At 37.8% G+C, this 17,941-nt stretch overlaps 1 protein-coding gene across 1 annotated transcript; it reads right to left on the bottom strand.

The window, feature by feature from the left end:
• Positions 1–1,696: 1,696 nt before the first annotated feature.
• On the bottom strand, positions 1,697–11,455 carry LOC110758284 (DUF21 domain-containing protein At1g55930, chloroplastic). Its single transcript, XM_088252031.1, has 14 exons — positions 10,230–11,455; positions 9,444–9,541; positions 9,252–9,345; positions 8,502–8,579; positions 8,224–8,327; positions 7,249–7,330; positions 6,022–6,161; positions 5,864–5,942; positions 5,694–5,757; positions 4,640–4,731; positions 4,475–4,540; positions 3,955–4,071; positions 2,605–2,784; positions 1,697–2,407 (listed from the first exon to the last, which is right to left on the bottom strand). The coding sequence occupies exons 1-14, from the start codon at positions 10,800–10,802 to the stop codon at positions 2,168–2,170; spliced, it is 2,007 nt and encodes a 668-aa protein (XP_088108157.1). The 5' UTR covers positions 10,803–11,455; the 3' UTR covers positions 1,697–2,167.
• Between the last annotated feature and the right edge of the window lie 6,486 nt (positions 11,456–17,941).

Raw genomic sequence — 17,941 nt, 5'->3', positions numbered from 1 at the left:
GAGAGGTTTAGGCAATTGCAGAGAGCAAAGGAGATGAGGGAGGAGAGAGAGCTCTTGAGGCAGATGTTATCTGGATCAGAGAGAATTAACGTTCCAGCCACACATTATGAGCCAACTGGGTTCTTCTTCCAATCTGGTGGCTCTGGTGGCTTGACAGATCCTCATTATAAGCCACCTCCCCAAGGCTCAATGTACCACAAACCTAACTTGCAGAGCAAGCATGCCAATTTTCTGCAGGTCTCTGATGATGAGAGTCAAGTCTTGGGAAACATATCTTCAAGTTCAGTATCGGCCATGAACAGAACAAACAACTTCGATGATTCAGATGTTGACACCTCACTTCACCTTTGAAAAACTTCTAGGGTTTATGGGAGAAGCATATATGTTAATCGCTTGTTCTGTTCTTGTTTTTTTTGTAGCTAGATCTATTACTTATATGGGAGAAGGATTAGCAATGTAATTAATCAGTATGTACGAGGAGGATCATGATCAGTATCTTATGTTCCTTTTAGAGTCCAGTCTGATCTGGTCTCTTTGCGAATGGATCCCAATCATCATATTCTGTAAGGTTTAATCACTCTTTCCCTCTGCATGATTTCATATTGTGTCCTCATTGATCAAGCTGACAAACAATGGACTAACTAGCTATTTGTCTAGCTTCTCTCCGATTATAAGTTGGAATCACATAAAACTACCAGGCAGATTGTACAAAATTATGTACAAAAGAATATGAAAATATCCCCTAATGTCAAGGGAATTGCACGTATAGAGATTGCATTAAAAATAGATAAATGATAGATGATGAGTGAGCTTTAGAGGGTTCGTTTGGTAGGAGGGAAAAAAGGAAGTATCGTAGAAGGAAAAAGGGGAAATATCTCCAACATGGACAATATATCAGAAATAGTACCGCTCATCTAAGGACCTAAAAATGAAGTCATGTGAGGTCCTCTTTAATAACAGCCCTTAGATTAATTTATGAACACACTAAACCTATGAGATCGTCCCATAATTTTTTTTCTTAATTTCCACCCAAATCTATTAGTTTTTGGAAAGAAATGATAATCTCAGCATCAACGTAGATAAACAAGAGATGCCATCAGAAATGTGACAAAGAAACAAGCCATAATCACGTGAATCAATACAAATTACATACACATAGTACATGTGATTAAAATAAATGATCAATTCACACGAATACAGATAGTGGTATAGCTTTCGACTTTGTTGGAAGAGATTTCAAGTTTAGATTTCCTTCCTGGGTCAGAAGTGAAAACAAAAAACAAAAAAACAAAAGACATACAAAGAGAGATTCAAATGGACCCTCCAGTGATCCAAGTAAAATTATGTATGTATAAGGGAAAAAGAAATGATATTCTTAATTCAACACGTCTTTTTATTCTCTTGCGCTGCAGACACTTGCAATAACTTCCAATGGCTAATATCCAAGGTTCCAAAGTAGTTTTTCATTGTTTTTTTTCTTAATGTGATGCAACTGATTTGGATTGTACTTTGACAGGGAAAAGCTTCGGAACCTTCAGCCCAAGTTGTATACTCTTTTCCTGGTGTTGATTCGACACAAGATTGACATTTTGAAATCCTATCATTCCATAAAAACTACAAACTGCAAGTCAAACTTCTTTTATGACTTGGCTGGCTCAAACAACTCAAACAATCATCATTTCATGGCTTCCTGAAAAAGAAAGAAAAAAGGTCCTGCAAACCCTGGCTTTGAAGATAATTGAATGATTTCAGAACATACTATTATACAGACAACCTCTGCCTTTTTAAAGAGCACTCCCCAGTCATATCGACAAGTTACATCCACATCTAGGTTTATAACTTTTGACAGTAGAGGGAGCTCAAGGCTAATCACAAAATGGGAAGCTCCATGCGGTGACGGTATAAATGAGCTACTCCACCTAGGCCATCTCCCTTAAAGCTGGCTCTATCTACCACATATTGATGTCAGGATCATAGGAATCCAGTTGGCAAACTTATAGTCCTCAAATACCAGACATGTATCAGGATAGGCAAAAGTGAAAATTTCAGCACTCAAATGATTTTTTTTTTTTTTTTTTTTTTTACAATATTCTTTCCTGATTTTCGTTGTTACTCAATCTTTACCTCTTCTATGATTCCGTGAAAAAGGGAATCGCAAGCAATGCAACTAATGTATACTGAGATTATCAACATTGTCTTCATGTTCATCAGATATTGTATTCTGTGGTTTCTTTTGAAATGAATCCTCGTCATACTCTGTACCATCTGAGTCGTGATCAGTACTCCACTTCCTTTTCATGATTTTGGGAACCAAGCGGGTCACCTCTTTGGTCTCCACTGTCGCAGCATCATTCTCTATCCTTTCAAATCGAACAGAACCGACCTTTCTGGCATTTCCTGCTAGTATCTGCCCCAAAAGAACAATAGCAACACTGATATTACTCTTGTACAAGTTAAGGATAGTTTTTTTTTTTTCTAATGCTAAATAATCCAAGGCATACCAAATCTCCCCCAGCCCACCACCAAATACATGATTGACCAACTCAAGATCATCTAGAATTTAACACATGCAAAGAACTAAATGGTGCAAAATCTTCATCATACCTCAATTTTAAAAATTTGGTGCTTTTCATTTTTATCCTTTTTATCCTGGTTGTCAGACTTGGACTCATCAATCTCCTCTTCAATTTCCTTTTCAAGGACTACTTTGATGCTCTCCCCCGTCCTTGGGATATATCCAAATGCCTCACATATAAACCCTGATACTGTTTCATATTGATGACCCTGTAAACAAGAAGTGAAGGGTGAGAGATCAATGTACATGCCAAAATTGATGGACAATGTCAATTACAATTCAACGCATAATACCGATACTTTTTAAACTGTCTACATTGAAAACAAAAACAGATCACAATTGGGAAAAGAAATCTTCTGTATTACTTTATGCTTTGATTATCAATAATGCGCAGAAATTAACGAGCTCTTGCAAAGTATTACGATTCAGCTCTCAATTCATAATCATAATTATTAGGTAAGGATAATAACGGTTGGGGGATTATTTTTTCTTTTGTTCTCTGAAGAATGGCTGAGGGTTTAGATGCCTGTGTTTTTTATTTTTTATTTTTATACAAGTGATATTGGGGGATGGGAGATTCAAACATAGGACATCTGATACAGGAGTAAACGCTCTTAGCTCTTAACGACTTGAGCTACAAGGCCCTCAAAAGATGCATGTATTTAAACGGAGGAAATATACGATACCTATAAACCTGTACTCCAAACAAGCAAATCAGCTCTCTAATATTAACAGTGGATAAGAAATGCTACTTCATATGTGGACAGCTGTTCATCACAAGATTTTGACTACTATATGAAACACAGCCAATTTCTTGTTAATAGTTGTTTCTCATGCAAGCGTTCTATTGAATCTGTTGATCATTTGATTATTCACAGCACAGTGGCTTTGGAGAAGTGGTTCTGTTTTCTCTTTGTTTAGAGTTTCTTGAGTTTTGCCAATTCTTTTGTGAATGTGCTGTCACAGTGCTGCAAATTTTGTTTCCCAATAGACATAAGGTGTGCAAGGCTGAACATTTATTGGGTACTAGGGTTGTGCCCCCAAGGGGCCTAGGTGCTTTCTAGATTTCTAATATTTTTCTATTTAGTAAAATAAATAAATCATGGCTACATGGTATGGTCTAGTTGTCTCCCATTACAATAAAATATGACAATGAACAAGCATATATCCAGAATAGATGGGAATGCTCTACTGCTCAAAGTCAACAGATAGAACCATTATAGCAAACTAATTAATTAATCAAATGGAGATATTGACTAGGATAGATTTCCCTTGGCTGGTCATAATAGAAAGGTCCGGAGAGAATAGGTACGGTGTGATCACGTATAGATAAATTTCAAAACCAATATTCAGGATTTTACACTCGCAAGGATAAATACCTCAGGCATCTTCACATTTAGATCTTCAGAGAGCTGGTCGATAGATGTGTTTGCATCCACATCAAATATACCCTCTGCACGCATTACAATGTAGCCAGTTTTTTTTTGAATCTCCTCCTGGTCCAGCATCAATAATTTCAGTAAGAAATTTAAAAATATGATATCAACCAGCCACCACAACTGATTTTTCTTTTTCCAAAATATTAGCGTTACCAATTATATTGAGAACAATAGTTTTGTGTGTTTATGGTTCTAAAAGAGTTGCACTCATTTATGGGGTTAGAAGATCTCCAAGTAAGTGAGGGCTCATTTCTTAAACATTATATTTGCCGGGACAAAGAAAATCGTTTTTCACTTGTCTGACCAAAATAACCTTCTTTGATTTTGTAGCTTTCTAATGCAATAATTTTTTGTTATGCATACCAGCATATGGGTTGTGGCCCCCTTAGTGCTTTAATTATTGAATTACTCATTAAAAAAAGGTAGATGAACGAGTATAAACACTAGTAGTGAGAATTACTTTTGAATCATTTTCGTCAAATATTTCACCAACAATTTCCTCAACGACATCTTCCAGGGTTACTATCTGTTTCATCACAAAACAAGTTAGAGACATGCTGCGCAACATGGTGAATTTTTAACAAAAACATCAGAAGTTCAATTCAACGATGAATGAAGAACATACCCCTACAGTTCCACCATATTCGTTAAGAACCACAGCCATGTGAACCTTTCGGATGCGAAACTCCCTAAGAAGATTCCAGACGGACATTGAATCTGCAAAATGGATTATACTACTTTATGTATTGGAAAATTAAGGACCATAATCAGTCCAAAACAAAATTAAGAACTGGATGGTGTACATTGTTGTTCCAAATGAAGACAGACAAATGCCTGCTGCAGTCAAGGCACACCTAGATTCAATGATACAAAACCTAAGATATTCAGCTCTATGCAAACATCAACTGATGACCAAACTGCTAAATCTGTCAACAAGAACATGAGACCAGACTCATGTAGCATGAACAAATGCTAGAACTGTAAGTGAGAGCATGAGGCCAAACTCATTAACATGGAATCATATTGATTAAAAAATGATTTCATATCTACAGGGGAAAGAAAATATAAGTAGTGTAACCACTACTTATCAGAACAGGAGCTTCAAACGACCAACCAAGAAACAGAAACTTCAAAAAGTACAGACAACTTCAACCATGAACAGCCTATAACTGCTTAAAGGGCCGTCCAGCGCCAACTTGATACTATGTTAAATAACACAATCAGAAGTGTAAAGTAATGGTGGCAAAACTTTACAAATCACTTGGCCTAGTATCATGCAGCAACATCAGCTCCAGTGTCCTGAGCTCATATATTTCATTCAATGACTCCTACTAATTATGAGCATGACCTAAATAAAATTTGCTACAGCGAATAGAGCGCTTGGAACTCAATGTACCAGACAACAGATTAGACAGTTGGGTGGAACCCAAAGGATTTAAACCTTAACGCATCCCCAAGGCTTTGCTGGAATGGGGCCAAATCAGTTAAGCAACCACCACCCAGGGACATCAGTTCCATTGAACCATTTTATTTACAGAAATGGTTTTGTTTATAAAGTATACAAGTCAGAATTATAACTGCAAATAATGCACAAGAAAATTAAGAGAGAGCAATATACAATGAATATCCAATGTAGAATATATGTGTTTATCAGAACTTAGCATAATAAAAAGAATTACCAGGCACAAAGTAAGCAGGTTTCTGAGCCATATCCCCAACAGTAGTACTTTCTAGTAGCTCACCCTTCAAAATCAAACATATTCACAGTTCTGCGCACTATGAGATTTTTTATTCAATTAATAAACAAAGCATCTCATAGAGAGATAAACAGGAGTACAAACTGTCCGACCTTCTGAACATAATCCAATAGATCCATTGCATATGCAATTCCTACTATATTGTCAACACGCTGCTCAAAAACAGGCACCCTATAAGAAGAATGTTCAAAATATTATCAGCTGAAGGCACTAAAGAACTATTCACCATACCACTAAAATTTTGGATTACCTTGAATATTGATGAGTTACCCACAAGTCGTGAAAATCAACTAGTGTTGCACTGGCATCGATGGCAACTACATCTACAAGAGGAGTCATCACCTCTCTAACATGTGTATCTTTTATCTCCAGCACATTTTCAATCATATCCTGCAAAAGGATTTATTTTTCCAATAAAAAGTGTATCTTAAATAAGGAACTTCGAGCACAAAACTTTACAATTAATAAACTTAAAAGGGGGGATGGGGGTAGTGGTGGGATGATGAAACGAGCACAAGTGATATTATAGAGAACAAAGATGTTGGAATTTCATATTCATGACAAGCATCATATTCTACAAAACAGGAGAAATAAAATGGCTATGGACTGGCTAGATGACGCACATACACACATGCACGTAATAAATGGGAATGTCTTCTTTTGCCAGATATCTGGAATGTTTTTTTGCTATGCCTTTTTGCCAAATACTGTCAAGTTATGTTGTCATACAGTCAAATAGGAACACACATTAAAGCATGATTCCACCTGATCAATGGTTCAGATTAATAGCTTAGTACCATAACATGCCAGACAGTTTGGCATCCGCACTGTTGCCCAGGTATATTCTTGTTTAAAAGTATGATCCAGATTGATAATTTAACATTAGATATGGCAAAAGAGCATTACCGTATATACACATATATAAACAGAGATATTTTGAAACTGAAGTTCATGGAGAAATTCCATGTGGAAGTTAATCCAGAAACAAACATTTTTCTCTTCATGCACAAAAATTTCTCTAGGATAGAATGTAGTGTTACTAAAAATTCCTCACGTCCCAAACAAAGCTGTGGGTGTCAATAACCGCCCAGCTACTCTTTCAAGTGCCTTGATAAATCCAATAGTTTGAAATTATTACTTTTACATCCCCACCCCACTGTCTCTCTTCTCTCCATATACAACAGGAACTCGACTAGTCAAATAGTATCTCACAAAATGTATTTCTTAGGAAGATTTTCACTCATCAAAGACAGGATAACAGCAAAATGTCTGCCATATTAAATCTTCACATATAACATAAAGATTTGGTGGAAACATATTGAAAAAACAATAGAATACTTGATGGCAGAAGCATTGAATTGAGAGCTGATAACTTGGATTTTCTTCATTATACTCAGAAAATGAATATTTCTTTAGCAACTTGGAAGTAATGCAGCAGAATAAAATATTTATGGGAAACCAAAAACTATTCAAGTACCTGTTCTTCCTCCTCTATTGCCCCACTTAACTCTGCCCCCCGCAGCATCAGTTTTAACTCCTCCTCAGTAACATATGGTTCACTGATCATAGAAAAGGTGTAAAACAAAGGCATAATTTTCAAGAAGAACATTTTCATAGTAAACAAAACACATCCGTAAACAATATTAACAGGTACAAGTTCAATATTCCATATATCTAATTCTCTCTTATCCATAAAATGAAAGCAACACCTTCATGTATTTATCAGGTTAAAAGAAAGAAAGCCACAATACTCTAGCATGGTGGATGTTCCACTTACTATCAAGAAACACATGAGATAACAGTCCAAAGATTATGTTAAACTTAATGCATCTAACCCACAACCAATTGGCTAGGTGAAGAGACCCAAGACCATACATATTGTTATGCATGGCTTAGAATTTCTGATGTGGGATTCTATATTCTCCACACGCCCCTCACATGTGGCAAGACTGATCCAAACACGTGGATCAATTATATTGATGATATGGAGTGTGTGTGGTTGTAGGACCAGACACGTGGAGCGTTGGCTTCGACACCATGTTAAATTTAGAGCATCCCACCTAGAACCATTTGGTAATGATAGAGAAGCCCAAGATATTATAAACTGTGACACAGGAATTAGACCTGGTCAGTTAGAAGCCCTGTTGGTTCGGTTTCAGTTTGAAATTTGGGCAAACCAACTAGCCCGGTTTGACGCATGTTTTGGGCCCAAACCGACCCCAGCCCTAACCCATAGTCTATCTCTATCGTCCTTCTTAACCCTTTGACACACAATGTTATTTAAATTATAATGCGAACTATGAAGTCCATAAGCACAAAGAGCTAATAACCATAATTGTCAAGCAGCACCAGCCAAGCACCAACTGGATTATTGATAAGCAGCAAATGAAATAAATATGACATAAATTGGAAGTTAGGGAGAATTCAAATTTGGGTTATCAAAAGAGCAAACCTTCTTCCTTTCAACCCGAGTATTTTTAGAATCCCCATTGATAGATATGTAACAACTCTTCCCACAGGATATAATACCAATGAGAGCCACGCCACTGGCCTAACCTAGAGGCATCACACCCAACATTGACCAAATTAATCAAGACAAGCAGGAATAATATCAGTTAAGAAAAAATGAGTTAACACAACTAAAAGTCTAAAGAAAAAGACAAAGATGTCTAATTAGTGGTCATGTGGGTTTTAGTAGAAGTTAGAGAAACTCTACAGTTTCTAACTTACCACAAACCTTGCAACCTCTGTGGGATTGTGAACAGCGACACTTTTGGGAGTTATTTCAGTGAGGAGCAAAATAGCAACCTTGCATCACCAAGATAAATAAACAGTATTAAATATCAGTCCCACTAGTACATTATTTTCTTATATATGTGTATGCAGCCTCTGGCCTTTGATAAGAAATGAGGAGAGGAAAGACAGAACACTGATTTTGCTCTTAACATCTAAAATAACAACTTTTCAACAAAAGCCAGACTCAACACAGTGGAAATAGCATTCTCTTCTTCAATTTCACTTAATAAAACAAATTAGACTCTTTCAGAACTATGAGTTTATTGAATCAATCTTTCTCTATCTAGACACAGAGATAGAGAAAGAGAGAGAGTGCAGGTACACACTAAAAAAGAAACAAAAAACTGTACTTTATACGAAATGAAAAGACATCCATTTTTTTTTAATATAGGAGTTTCTTCAGCCCCCGCCCCCTCTGTTTCCAACAGACAAAAGGGCAATCGTAGAAATATTTTTTCTGAGATTACTGAGTGAAGACTACAGAATACTAGTTATTGGGATAATTCATAATTAGAAGTTTGTTGATACAAAAAGGGTACGGTGAAAAGATAAAAAACAAACATAAATTAAGCACTAAACAGCATGTTTTAAAGTTTGAATGTCCAAAATACTTATCCCTATATCAAACTCTGTACCTCCATATCTATGCTTATTAATTGATCAAGCAAGGAAAATGAAACATACAGTCATTACTCCTGTTGCTGCGCTAACACCAGCTTCACCAAATATTGCTGTTGCAGCATCTGTAACTAAAGCAGTTGCTCCAATATTGACAACACTGAGTACATAAGGAAATTCTACAATAAGAAAGAAATGTTCAACTTCACGATGGAAGAGTAGAAAAATTAATACCAACAAAAATGAGAAGGAAAGTACGTTGTTCCAATAAGTATGGTTGTTAAGAACCGAGTAACATCGTTGCGAAGCAATTTGAAGACACCATCTTCAGACTCTTTCTCAGCCAACTCACGCACCTGACACACATTAATATCAATTAACTGATGTTATTTCAAGATCCTAATGGGTCAGATCATTCATTTTCTTTCAGTAAGCTAATAGGTTGATCATTTACTGAAAATTGGATATGCACATTTCAAAGTTACAATTTTATGTACACATAAGCACTGAAAAAGAAGAAAGCCATAATATATTAAGGTCCTTAATTCCATATTATTTGGAGGTCATTCAAAAAGCTAACCACAAATACTTTTAACCCTCGTGTATGAAATCAAGTCTGTTGAATTAGCAAGTTTAAGAAAGGATGCTTTGCATTCCAAGGTCAAAAATGTAATTTCCAATACAATCTATAGAGAACAAGAGTCTAACTCTACTTCAGGGTACAAGGATATAAAACCAGACATGGAAACCAGCACACAAATGTTAATGAATGATAAATAGTTGGCATTGACAAATATACAGTGTTCCTCCATTGTTAAGTCAAATTACCCATAACTTAAAAGGATAAATAACATAAAACTTGCACTTACAGTTTATCATTTCGAACATCATCAGAAATGGCTTAGTTGCAAGTTACTTCATTAAAAAAGTCATAAAGAGTGCAATGTCCAGAGGTGGACAAAAAATTCGTCATCCAAACAAATCAAAAGCAATCTTTCACAATGCCTATGATATAAGCATTCACAGAGCATAACCAATTCATACCTTCCAGGGCCACAGTGTGGTAATTGAAGTCTCCGCCATTGAGAAAAACGCTGAGAGTCCCAAAAGCAAAGCCAAAATCAAACCCTGCTCTTTGAAGAGCTGAAGAACCTGCAATGTCTTCGGCCAGGCATTCCTGAGCAACAATATGCTCTGCCCAATAACCCCATAGCCTGCATTCACCACACCCTCCACCGCAAAAGCTCTTCTGCACCCATAAATTAAAACCCCACAAACCATGGCTGCCAAAACAATTCCGCACTTTACCAATTCCTTAACAAAATCAAACTTTGAACCCGAAACAACATCTGCACTGCCCGAACTCTCATTATCCTCAGCTAGAGCTTGCAAACGAGCTCTATTAACCAACACGTCAACTCCTTCACATCTTGGACCTAAGAAGCTCCTAAAACCACTATTACCAATGCAGTTCGACCGCAATTGAAATGGGTATCGATTATTTTGCAGCAAAACCTTCATGGGAAATTTTGTTTGCCTATTGCAACACATGAAACTCCATGATTTCGAGCAAGAATTGTACCTAGGCAAAGTCAGAATGGAAGACTCAAGCGCCATTTCGATAAATTACAAGCAAATAACAGAAGTGAACAAGACCCAGAACGAAAATTTCAACACCAAAGAACTAAATGGGAATCTCAGGGCAAAGAATCGAATGAAATTATTATTAAAGCTTTGAAATTGGGGAAATTTTTTGGCTAATATGTATGTGGAAAAGCAAAAGGGCGCTCATACAAGGGGGGATGTACAATGGTTTTCTTTATTTTATTTTATAAATTTGGGATTTGGAATATTGGGTTGGGCAAAATGAGAAGTTGAAGAGGGGATAAGGAGGGGGGGGAGGCTAGGGTTTTAGCAGGATTTAAAGACGGCCAGAGAGAATGGGAAACAAGAGGGTCATGGTTGAAGGAAAAGCGCAGGGAGATAGAGAAGAGGGTGTGGGATATTATTTGGATTGTTCATTAACATGTTTGGTTGTTGGAGAAGGCGAACTGGACAACTGAACAAATTGAAATTGAGCTTGGTTTGGTTTGGCAGCGGCAAGTTGGATTGACATTACAAGGACAGGCATTGTCCTTTTGCATCTTATTTAATTTGGGAGAAAAAGGCTAAGCAGTTTGGATTAAGGCTGGCATTTTAGACCCAAATATCACAAATATCGACAGAGGTCTTAGGGTTTAGGTATCGACTTATCACGAAAACCGATCGCAACATGCAATTTATAGAAGGTTGCAGTTCCGTATATTCAAATAATGTGGTAGAACACAAACTGCAATATAATTTAATTAATTATTAAAATAATTACTTATAATTATTTTATATTAACTATCAGAGGCTAGGACTTCATAATTTAGATGAATCTTTCTCTCTTCTCTCCTCTCTTCTCTCTTCTTTTTTTTCTTTTTATTCTTCCTCTCTCTGAGACTCACTTAGGCTCTGAATGTATTACTAATGAAGTGTATTCTCCGCCAATCTCTTGAAGTTCCCTCTATTGTTTTTTTATTTTAAATCTCAGTTTGAGTTGTAGAGAAGATAGGCTTCGAATGAGGTGTATTGTAGGGGATTTTTTGTTTTGTTTTGTATCAACATGTTTTGGGGTCCAATTAGGTGTGGAAGGGTATATGATATCTCTTTACAAGGGCTAATTGTTGTTTTACACCTATAAATTAAATAAAAATTAAGATTAAATGGAGTTATATTGATCCGGTTTGGTTTAGGACATTCTAAAAAAGCTCAAACTGCTATCAAATCAAACCAAACGGGTTCGGATTGGTTTTTCAAACTGTTGACTTTTTCTTTGGTCAAAACCAAACCAAACCAAACCAATATAATTGGTTCAGCTGGTGTAACCGAATCGTGCAGATTAATGCCCACATGTACCTGGTAGAGTCCTATATTCGTTCGAGCCCAGCTGGCAAGAGTAAAGCCAACGTCCGCCAAAAAGAAAAGGGCAGAGTCAGAGAAGCACAAATCAACCAAAAGAGAGTGCATGAGAAACGCAAGAAATTACCAAGCCTAGTCAACCAAGTAAACGGTAGCAATGGAAGAATATTGAGCGATACTTAAACGACAATTTGTTTAAAGGAAAATCCTTAGATGACAATAGGATTCCTTCAAAGAATGAATGGTTTTATTTATACAACAAAGAGAGAATCAATGCAGTCATTGATGAAATAGTACGACTACTTGATGCAGGCCACGTGGCTACCAGGGGAGGCAGAGCAGGTTACTGAAGAGACGCTTCCCTATCTTACGCCTCTAACAACGCGCCCCTATCATGAAGGAAACAGTTGTGCTTCGCAACCAAATGAAACATCATTTTCTCTCTCTTACCTCCACGTGGCAAAACGGAGCATGGAAAACACCTACAAGAGAAATAACCATAATTACCCAACTAGAACGCTCGGGATGATGCGAGCAACCACAGATAACTGTGAAGTTCCTCTCAACCAAGGACTTTGGGGTCATATGTGATACCCAAAAAGAGATAGAGATAGAGAGAGAGCGAGAGAAGAAGAAGAAGAAGAAGAAGAAGGTCAACCAACTAGGCTCTTTCAAGACACATGCCCATTTTTTAACAATCAATAGAGAGAGCGAGAGAGAGAGAGAGAGAGAAGGTCGACCAACTAGGCTCTTTCAAGGCACATGTCCACTTTTTAACAATCAATAAAGTCCTCGACCAGAGGAACTACTCAAGGACTAGGGGGATTTTGTTAATACAAAATATCAATAGGGCCTACCAAAAAGAGCCTAAGAAATCAAAGCCCAGACTACTTGAGGAAGTAGTTGGGCACAACAACTAAATAAAACACACTAGCCTTGACCCATGACTGAGGAAGCCCAAGAAGGAGTAAGAAAGGTTGTCCACACCCAAAAAAAAGCCTACGAGACCAAAGCCAATCGTGCTTGTACACAAGTGCCTCTTATTAGAGGCCTGCACGTGGATGGAAGCGCCATGAAGAGGCCCCACAAAACATTCTAACTAATGCATGTTGTTTCCAAAAATAGAGCATACGCGTCAGATGGTAGCCAGCGCCGCAACGGCTGCCCAGGCCCGGCCCTGACCAGCGACTGCCCTGGGCCCATTATTCAGGGGGCCCAAATATTTTTTTTTAGTAAGTATTATATTATATTATTATAACTATTAACTTATTTAATATTTTGAAAAGGAAAAAAAAAGACCAACAATCTGGTCTGTTCCACTTCTCAAGAAGAAGAATGCTTTTGTGCGCCTGTTCCTGTTCCACTCCTCCAGGTCGCTTTTACTTCTTCTTCTTCTTCGTCTTTTTTTCTTCTTTCTCTTCTTCTACAGAGTTTTGAATCCTCTCCTAAGCCTCATCTAAGCTGGTCCTTGTGATTTGTGAATCCAAAATCCTAAGCCTCCATCTAAGTTGGTCCTTGTGAATCATCTTCTTTTAGTTACAGGTTAAAATTATTTCTGTTGGTAGATTGGGGAGATTCCAAAATCCAAAGTGTGGGCTTTTATTCAGTGCAAAATTGGTCCTTGTAGATATCAATTGAAGGTAATTTTTTATGATTTGATATCAATTGAAAAGGGAAATATGAATTTATCTTTTTTTTGGTTTGTTTGTAGATTTGTGAACTCATGCAATTACATATTCTCTTTGCAGGAATTCTTTTAAGTTCTAATTTATTGCAAATTTGGAAATATCAAGTTTGTTTCCGTGGAGGGGGATTTCTCAAAGAGGGATTTCTCAAATTCCAGATTAAGCTATTCTTATTCTTTCAAGTATTAAAATTGGGGCCTAATTTTACCATTAAGTTTAAATATATATAGGCTTAATTTTTAATTTTGCCCTGGGCCCTGAAAAGTTCAGGACCGGCACTGGGACTGCCTCAAGGTCGAATCAATGGTCAACGAATGGCACACAGTGTCTCGACAGGGCCGCAACGGAACAACGGAAGTTCACTGGGTAACTCTAATCTAAGGGGTACGGGGACGACACCAAAAAAACCGGGCCGAACTTCTAACTAACAGCCCGCCCGCCTTTAACCCGCTGCTCCTTTTTGGTCTCTCACCCGTGGAGTCCATTCACTCCACTGATCGAGCAAGCACGGCCGTATTCTACTTGCATGTGTTAAGCATATAGCTAGCGTTCCTTAAAGCAAACTCCCTCCTTGGACGAGCACGGGGCTTAGTCAAGTAGAACCGGGTTGCGTTGCCATCGATCACCTACTCAAATGATGCCATGTCATCTGCAACTTTCTAGTCCCACATCGGAAAAGGAAAACAAAAAGGTTCAACCTTCCATGTATAAAAGGGAGTACTTTCCACCTAAAAAATGTAATATGAGTCTTCTTCATATTTTTGTACAATACTTTTGATAACTTCATTTGAGCAAAAAATACTGACTTAGGCATCAAAGGGTGTTTGGTAGACCCACCACCACCTATTGAGTAATCCCCTTCTGTTTCTTTTTTAGGTAGGAGCCAACAACCACCTTACTTGGCCACTCCAAGTAAGGAAAAAAATATACATAAATGCAGCCTCCAAACCTAATTAAGTTTATCCTTGAGGAAGGGTTGACATGGTTTGAGCACTCTGATTGGTTGAGCATCTGTTACGCATCAACAAAATCATGTCCCCTATCTTTTCCCAAGGGATGGTGAATGAGAGATTCATTTTCCATGTTTGGTAATGCTGGGAAAGTAACAAGGACATATCATATTTCCTTTCCCATGTTTGGTTTGTGTAGGAATGGGAAAAAAAACCTTTGTTTAGCTTTCCAATTATATCCAAAATAGAAATATGAAATAAATAAAATAAAAAAGTTTGTCAGGTTTAGCTAAGTGGGAAAGGGCCTTGACTTGACAAGTGATCTCAAAATTGAACTCCCATAGCATCTTGATAGTGTGTGTGAAACCCCCTTGCCCTTGTAGTTTAGACTATTACTTGTATTTAAAAAAAAAACAAAAAATACCAACAACTCTCTTTGTTGTTAGATAAAATTGCAATTAGAAATTATTAACAGACAAATTGGTAATGAAAAATCTGCATTTAAGGATTTGGAAAGAGTCCTAGATAGGAGTGTGCACTAGATTTTATTTTTGAAAAAACTTGGCTCCTTAAAATTGAGGAGGAGCTCCTCCTCAAAACAAATTGTGTTTTGACACTTGTCAAATTCATTTAATTTGTTTAGCATGATTTGGCTCTGTAAAATTGAGAAGAAGCTCCTCCTTAAAACCAATGGGATTTTGACACTTGTCAAATCTTAGCGACATTGGAAAAGTTTCAACAAAAAAGAAAAAAGAAAAAAGAAAAAATAAAAATTTGACATGTGTCAAAACTAGATTGGTTGTAAGAAGGAGCTCTTACTCAATTTTAAGAAGCCAAACTTTTTCCTTTTTTTTTTTTTTTTTTTTTTTTTTTTTTTTTTTTTTCTCTCTTTTGAATTCCTTGGTAAAAAAATGTGCAGTAGTTTAGACATCTCGTACTTTGCAAGTTTCAAGTCAATTACATATTTGCATGCCTCCTTTTCATTGTCAAGCCAAGCGCATTAATTTGACATGCGCGAGTGTGGACTCTCGGCTCTCTCCCTTCACCCTTGCATACGTGGGTTGAACCTTCTGTTGTGCGCAGCGGAAGCGGATTGCACTGGGTGGACAATATGGAACTGTTGAAACAAACAAGACAAATATGAAAATAGCAAAATCCAAGAGACACAAGGATTTATACTGGTTCGGCCCGTGTGTAGCCTACGTCCAGTTCGAAGATGGCAAGAACTTCCACTAGTATCCCAAAGGAGATTACAAACAAATGAGATTAAACACTCTCACCTAGTTTAGGAATTACAGAGTTTAACTCTCACAACCCAAATCCCAAATACACCCCAGTCACTCACACACAAAAGGTGCAGCAGCAAAGACACAATATTGGTGCATACGGCTTGCCCCTCTGACAAGAACACTATCTCACCTATTGTGCTTACCAAAACTGCCCACTCTTTGTCTCTCTGCCAAGCCTTCATTATATAACCAAGAACTTGGTCCAACAGCTGCATGAGTACCTTCAAAGTCCTCCACAGAACAAGGGACATTAATGCACTGGAACAACTCAACCACCAGCATTGGAAAGGAAACCAGCCGCTCCTCTTTGCTGCCAACGAAGTCCCTAATGAAGCATAGCTCTAGTTGGCTTCTCAAGGAACCCAAGAGCCAAAAGTAGTAGCAATAATAAAAGATTATTCTACTTTTCTCTTTTCTCTCTCTAAGGCTCACGGCTGCCACTCCCTAGTTTGCAATCAATATGCAACTAGTCAAACTTGCTTTTTCCATTTTCCAACTTGCTTCACATGGCTTTTGTTCCCTCCTTTATGACAAAGGCTGACATTAACCAACATTCCCTTCCCTATAGCTTGCCCACGTGCTACATGTCTTCCTCTGCTTTCGGCAAATGCATGAGAAAGGAAATAAACAATCTCTTCCTTTCTCCAAGTGGACGACATGCAACACAACAAAGATAATAGACAAAATAATATTTGAGCCAATATTCAACAATCTCCACCTTGGCTCAATATTTTACCAGCCACAGCAGAACCTTCATTGCCCATCTTCCTCTTACCAAATCAAGCTCAAGCACTCCTCGAACTTGCACCAAAAAAATATGTGCTTCAATTGAACCGGATGACCCTAACAGAAGAACCTCTTCAATATCACCCCATAACCAAGCACACCAGCTGAATGTACGTGCATAAACCGCACAAAACCTTAAACGCTTGAACCTCAAGCTTCTTCCGCTACAGTACACGCAGAGTCTAGACAACCAAGTAGCAGGAACGAACATTTTCAGCTGCCCAAAAGAGGGAATTACCCTCCCAAAGATAACCCCTTCAAAAAAAACCCCAATAGAAAATCTGATGACGAAAGAAAAAAAAAAACAATCCAAAAGTAACCAACAATGTTACATGGAGGAAGAATAGCAAACAACCCACAACCCACAAAAAAAAACCACAAATTCTTGGAACTCCACCGTGAGGGGAAATTTCCAAAAATAACCAAAGACAAATAAAAGATCACACCCCAAACAATGGCACACCAAAAACATCGATCATAGGGAGAACTCAAATTCGTCCTCCCCGGCGATATTCGCGGAAGCACCTGCATTATTGGATCCCTCATTTTCTTTGATTAATGGGCAATCGACTTTCCAATGCCCTTCTTTGTGACAGTAGTTGCATTTGCCCTTCCGAGCCTTCCCTCTGGAACGTGACTTTCCTCCACCACTGCTTGATTCTGTTTCTTTACCCTTGCCTTGAACCATCAAAGCCTCTGTTCGACTCTCAGTCGAGTTCTCTGACATCTTGTTCTTCAACTCGCGAGAATTAAGCGATGCCTTAACATCCTCCATAGTCACAGTATCCCTACCATACAACATGGTCTCCACAAAATTGCCATAAGAACTAGGTAAAGAACACAACAAAATCAAGGCTTGATCCTCATCATCAATCTTCACATCCATGGCCTTCAAATCCATGATAATCTTGTTCAGCTCATCAAGATGGTTTTGAATAAGTGTACCTTCTGCCATACGAAGGGTGTACAACCGTTGTTTCGTATACAACCGATTTGCAAGCGATTTGGTCATGTACAAAGTCTCCAATTTCAACCATAGCTTCGCAGGAGTAGTCTCATCAGCCACCTCACGGAGAACAACATCCGCTAACTGCAACTGAATT

The sequence above is a fragment of the Prunus avium genome, chromosome 4, assembly GCF_965620075.1.
Source record: "Prunus avium chromosome 4, drPruAviu1.hap1.1, whole genome shotgun sequence".
NCBI lineage: Eukaryota > Viridiplantae > Streptophyta > Magnoliopsida > Rosales > Rosaceae > Prunus > Prunus avium.
This window is presented reverse-complemented; position numbering and strand designations above follow the sequence as displayed.

Excerpts from the sequence above, each read along its gene's own strand:
- LOC110758284 (XM_088252031.1), bottom strand. The coding sequence starts at position 10,802 with ATGGCGCTTGAGTCTTCCATTCTGACTTTGCCTAGGTACAATTCTTGC. Across the intron at positions 2,785-3,954 it reads TAAATGTGAAGATGCCTGAG|GGTCATCAATATGAAACAGT; the intron begins GTATTTATCCTT and ends TCTTGTTTACAG. Across the intron at positions 2,408-2,604 it reads ACCAAATTTTTAAAATTGAG|ATACTAGCAGGAAATGCCAG; the intron begins GTATGATGAAGA and ends CTTTTGGGGCAG.